General features: G+C 34.9%; 2 protein-coding genes across 2 annotated transcripts; both read right to left on the minus strand.

Annotated features, from left to right (window-relative positions):
* Positions 1-542: 542 nt before the first annotated feature.
* Positions 543-1,660, minus strand: LOC106340903 (probable membrane-associated kinase regulator 4). Its single transcript, XM_013779737.1, has one exon. The coding sequence runs from the start codon at positions 1,623-1,625 to the stop codon at positions 690-692; it is 936 nt and encodes a 311-aa protein (XP_013635191.1). The 5' UTR covers positions 1,626-1,660; the 3' UTR covers positions 543-689.
* A 1,412-nt stretch (positions 1,661-3,072) lies between these two features.
* On the minus strand, positions 3,073-4,956 carry LOC106339169 (exocyst complex component EXO70B1-like). Its single transcript, XM_013777969.1, has one exon. The coding sequence runs from the start codon at positions 4,954-4,956 to the stop codon at positions 3,073-3,075; it is 1,884 nt and encodes a 627-aa protein (XP_013633423.1).
* Positions 4,957-6,000: the final 1,044 nt, after the last annotated feature.

A 6,000-nucleotide genomic window follows, 5' to 3' on the forward strand; every position in this document is an offset into this window, starting at 1 on the left:
CTTTTGTCCTTTGAGAATTTTTTTTTCCTGCTAATATCACTACATGTGGTGATTTTATGCAATATTTAAGTTCAAAAGATGTGTCAAATTAGAGACAATCCACGTTTTCACAAGAATTAGTGTAAATTAAATTATTCATATGATATTTTTTAGTTACAATTATATAAAATCAATTATGAACAACCATAGCAAAAAAAAATATTAATTCATAACTGTTATGCGGTGTAATGTACTTAATTAGAGTCTGATTTAGTTATATTTGTCAATATTAAGAAAAACCAATATGAGAAAAATAAAGATAAACAAGCTAAACAACATCAAACATATGTGTTACAAATGAATGATTTTAAACACATACGTTGGGAGAAAAAGTTAGCATTCTACCACTGAATAATAAAATCCGTACTCTCAGATTCTGGTAGACATTTGAATTAATTTATATTTCGAAACTGGAATCGAATAAAAATTTTCAAATCACATGTAATTGAATCTCAAGCAAATATTTATATTCATATTTATTTATTTTTTACACGGAAATGGCCTTAAGGATTTATGAAATTTCATAGAAAAACAAAGAAGCAAAATAAGAGTAAAAATCAAAAGAAAACAAAGAATTTAATCTTTAGTTCTCTCACTCTCACTCATTTTTTTATCTTGTCATCATCCTCATGCCCAATTTAATTATTTAGTCAACCCCTAAACATCTGAGCCCGTTCTTGATCATATTCTCCCGCAATTTTTGAAGCTGACAACGAACAGAATCCGACCTCATTAACACTATACTGCTTCTTCTGTTGCTGAGATTGCTTGCAATGCAAGATAGCTCCTTGAATAGAGTTCTCTACCTCTGAGCTCGAACTCGTACTTCTCTTCAAAAACTGCAACGGACGAAACCCTAAGCTAGCCGATGACTTGTTGTTCAAACTCTTTGCAGCTTGTCTCCTCATGGAAACCGAAAACGATCTCCTATGGCTCCTAGGAACAGAACCGTTACTCTGCTTTTTAGGTCTCTCTGCTCGAGAATACCTCAACATAGATCCTTCATCAGCAACTCTTGACTCATCAGAACAACTTGACTTCCCAAAGAACGATCTTAGATAAGCTCTCGAAGCTTTAATCTTCGTTCCAAAACTCAATTGTTTGATCAATCTTAGCTTCTTGCCCCAAGATTTCTTCTTCTCATCATCCTCCAATGAACTTGAATATTCAAGAAAATAGTCTTTAGGGTTAAGCTCTTTACTCACTTGACAAGAATCTGCCGGAGAGACGGTGCAAGACTCGAACGGGGTGTTGCTAGTCACCGGAGTAGTAACCGTTCCGGTGGCTAAAGGTGTGCTGTAGAATTCTTCATCAAAGGTGTACTCTTCTAGAAGCTTTTGAACCATTTGGAGACGTGGAGGTAAGTGAAGAGGGAGGAGCTTGCCTTTGTAGAAGAGTTCATCTGCTGGAGAAGTGGTTTTGTCTATCTCGAGAGGACATAAATGAGACATTTGGAACTCAAACTCTCTAGGCTTGTTGTTGTTGTTGTTGAGAGCTTTGCGTACGAGGTTAGTGAAAGAAGTGACTTCCATGTCTATGTAATCTTCTTCTACATCACTGTCACACCACTCTAGATTAGCTGCCATTTTGTTAATGTGTGTTTCTTCTTTTTGTATTATGTTTTGGTGATTAGTGATATGAGTTAAGAGTAGAGGAGGTGTGTTTTTATATATGCAAGAGAAAGTTTAGTGTTAGGTTTTTGATTTGGTAAAGATGGTACAACTGTGGAGTGTGGACCAAATTGTGTTTTTATTTTACGTACATCTATGATAAAAATATTAGGAAATAAATAATAAAATTAGGAAGATTTATTTGATTGGGTTTAGAAAGTTAACGGGTTCATCATCTTCACTAATGGTGATTAAACCTTAAACAATGAAAGAACGAATAGCAAGACAAAGTTTTAGAATAAAAACAAAAATATCTCATACATAATTAACTTTAAGTATTGGTATAATAGCCTATCTGATAATTATTTTACTTATGGTGTTTTATTATGTGTATTTGGATTTCTTTAAATTTAGACAAGGACGACGATTAGCGACAATATTCTTGGTAGAAAGCCCACGTGTTTGCTAATTTTCTGTCTTATTGGTTAGTGGTTAATAAATACATCAACACTAACCAAATAGTATGATACAACGATATGATTGTGTCGTGACCCGTATATTGTAATGCTAACACAAAGACATTTAATCTACAGATAAGGTGATATGTTTGCTTCTTCCCAAATTTACAAAACATTAGCAGATACAACCAGAACATAAAATTTTAAGATCAAAAGTATATATAATGTATTTAAAGAAAAAAATGAATGATTTATATAAAACATAACATTTTATTTTATTAAAAACATTCAAATGATTCTGTTAAAAGAAAACTTTGACACGCGCTTGGTTTGGTTAATATTCTCAAATCTTAATATTTATAGTACAAACTCCAGAAAATACAACATAGTATAGTATTTGGATTTTTAAGAATCAATATATTATAATAATTTTGATTTTATTCACCAAACACAAATTTTCAATACGCTTCATAGCATAATTTTTTATATTATGTATTTATCGTTTTCTGTATAGATGTTTAATTTGTAATATAGTGTGGAACTCTTTTATTTAGGTATCGGCAAGGTCACATCCCATTGTAGCATGTTTCAGACATATTACTTGATTCCAGGGTTTAATTGCCCCATTTTCAAATGCCATCTCCCTCATATATGAATGATATTATAAAAATATATATGAATTACATTTTTTTTTTTTTTTGAAACACCTGTATGAATTTCGTAGTATGCTGTTTTGAGTAAATTCGCTTGAGTTTATTTTATTCCAATGCCTTGAGGGATGATTGTAAAATATTAAAATGTGTTTGCATCTCGGGTAGGGAATTAAACCATAATTTATAATCAAACTAAAGACTCACCCGGTCGGACCGGTTTCCATGACATTAAAAAATACGGTTTGATTATACAAAACTGAAATTTTACATCCATTTGAGTGAAAGATGCTAAGACAATGCTCTGTGAATTTTTCATCCACATCCAAGTGAGATACACATGGAAGAAGAAGAAGAAGCAGAAGAAGAGTCACTAAGCATTGGTGTTCCATGGAAAAGATCGGAGAGATAGTTCTCCAAGTTATCAGGTTTAAGCCTCACCAGCATCTCTATGTTTATCTCCTCTCTAAGCATTGGCAAGTACTTTTGGTAAAACTCTTTGTACTCCGGTACGAGTTTCCTTGCTATAGAAACCTTAAACTCGTCCCTCAGTTTCGCATCAAGTATAACACATGATGATTGTTTCATGTACGCTTCTTCGAATGCCACGTGAAACCTCTTGAAATGTGTTTTGGCCTGGTCTGGTGATAGTGTGGTACTGGTTTTCGCCGGTACGGTTTGGTAAACTTTGGCCCATGCTGCGTTCTCGTAGTTTGTAGTGTAGCTTCTGAGTTTTGTTTCGTGCTTGGTGAGCCAATCGTCTCCAAGGAGGTTCCGGAGGTGATGAGTTGAACGAACGGTATCAACCACAAACTGAATGTTGTTGACAAGGAAGAGGTAAGAGAGAGACACATCCTTGTAACTCTCTGCCTTAATGTCTAGTTTGCATAAGAGAACCAGTATGAGCCAGGCTATATGGACCGAGGTTGCATGGTGGTTGATGTGTTCATCTTCCAAGATTGGAGCCGTGAAGTAAGATTCTAGCAAACGAGTGTTTCTCTTGATAGCGTGTTCCGCAAGGATCTCAGACAAGACACGGCTGTATTCAGACAGTGATGATATAAAACTCATTGTTGTTCGAGTCAGCCTGTGAATCCCTCCTCCAGAAGTAAGTGCTTTCGATGAATCATTTTTTATTTTCAATTCAAACTCCGTGAGACACGTGTGGATTGAGTTCTTGAGTTTCTTGAGTGATGAAATAGCCAGTGTCTTGACAGGAGCTACTGAATCAAAGTGAATCAGTTCCATGTCTGGCTTAAGGTCAGAGATAGCTGCATAGAGATCCATGAGCTTGAAGATCCTCTCAGGGAGTTTTTTCTTCTCCTTATTGGAGACAAGCTCTGGTAGACTGAAGAGATTGAGTCCTGCTTCGTTGGCTATCTCGTAGAAGCAAGTGTGTCTTATTGTAGTGGAAGCAGAGAAGACATGATCACATAGAAGTTTCTCTCCTCTGAAGAGTGTTGTGACTCCAATCTTTGCAGCTTTGATCCAGTTCTTGATCATAGGCTCAAGCACGCTCCAATCAGTTCTGTTAAACAAGGAGATCTTGCACTTTTGGATCCTAAGTAAGTGTAGCCCTTCATCAACAATTGACTTTCTGATCATCTTATAACTCTTTATGCACTCTTTACCATAACCACAGCTGATCATAGTCTCTGCTATGACCTTTAAGTCAGACATCACCAGAGCAGAAGCTTTCTCAACCTCAGAGATGGATTCACTAGCCTTCTCCATCTCATCATCAGATTGCATAACATATTCAAACTCTGAATAGCTAGATATTGAGGAGTGACCAGAGACTGATTCAGGATCAAGCTGGTCTAGGTTGGAAGATAGTATCATGAAGAACTCTTTTTCAAGCCTGGACATAGCAATCTCCATCAGGCTATGTGCAAGAACAAGGTTGGGAGATTGAGAGTGTTGAGAGACGAGAAAGTGCATGGCTCTGCGTAAGTCACGGACGCATCTGATGAACTCTTTGGCTTGTTTTCTGCTGTGAATGAACAGAGAGATGGTCTTTGTGTTTGGATCCCATTTCTTGATGATTGGTTCCGTGGAATCCAAGGTTTCCTCCACCATGGACAGAGAAAAAGTCTGGTTGAGAGGGGATTGTGAGAAAGAAGTGGATGAAGAAAGAGAAGACATGATTGATTTAGGAGAAGGGGTAGAGAAAGTAACACACTTGGCTTGTTTTGCCATTGGTGAGAGTTACTTGGGTGATACTCTATTCGTCGTCTTTGTAAGGTCAATGAACATTTTATAGAGAGAGAGAGAGATGGTTTCTCAATGTTTTGATTGTAACCAAAGACCAAAACAAACATTTCTATTACTTAATAGTATATTTGAACGAATAATTAAAAGTATAATGGTATAATTCTCTAGGTAAATACAAGTAAGTTGCCAAATACTGTATTACTTAATACAAATATCTCATCAAGTCTTTATTTAGATGGATGCATTATAGCCTATAGGTAGTGATTTTGAGTCTTTTGACTTAACAAATTTTGGATTACTTAATACAAATATAAGGGGTGTGTTTTATGTGATACCTTGTTAAAATATAGGATTTGGTGACAAAGTCAACTTTAATTTTGAGGTGAGAACAATGAGACTTTTGAAGATTTCACATTGTCGACTTTGAGTTTTCTAATGAAGGTTAATATATGGTTCTATCTTCGTTAATTAATTCCACGGATTCTATAGTTTTTATTAGAGTTGTGTTTACATTTAAAGACTTATCAATTTTAATTTATGACGGTACCTATTTAAAACTTCATTATGTAAATCTATGAAACTACATACTTATTGTTAGTTTTTGTGTTTATGAATCCATAAGATACAGACAAGTTGAGAGGTTAGTATGAATGTGAAACTACAACTTGTATAATTCAATTGTAAATACTGAAACCAAAGATATAATATAGATTTTTATCACTTTCAGATCATTGTTTGTTCACTATATAAGCCTATTAACCTATTTATTTGACTAGCCGAACAAAGGTACGCGTGATCTCTCATGTTATGTATTTTACATGCCTTATAAAGTTATAATATACAAAAATACAAATACATACACGAGTTGAATTAATGAAAAAAAGAAGAAGATAATTTGCTTAACAAAGTCAACGGCTTATAGATGTAGGTCTGCATCAGAGCTGACAAAGCAAATCTAGACCAGCGGTTCTACATATAGCAAGTTAACAACACAAAACTTATAACAAACCGGTTAGAGATTTAGAGGTG

Source organism: Brassica oleracea, chromosome C4 (genome assembly GCF_000695525.1).
Source record: "Brassica oleracea var. oleracea cultivar TO1000 chromosome C4, BOL, whole genome shotgun sequence".
NCBI classification, from domain to species: Eukaryota; Viridiplantae; Streptophyta; class Magnoliopsida; order Brassicales; family Brassicaceae; genus Brassica; species Brassica oleracea.

Excerpts from the sequence above, each read along its gene's own strand:
- LOC106340903 (XM_013779737.1), bottom strand. The coding sequence starts at position 1,625 with ATGGCAGCTAATCTAGAGTGGTGTGACAGTGATGTAGAAGAAGATTAC.
- LOC106339169 (XM_013777969.1), bottom strand. The coding sequence starts at position 4,956 with ATGGCAAAACAAGCCAAGTGTGTTACTTTCTCTACCCCTTCTCCTAAA.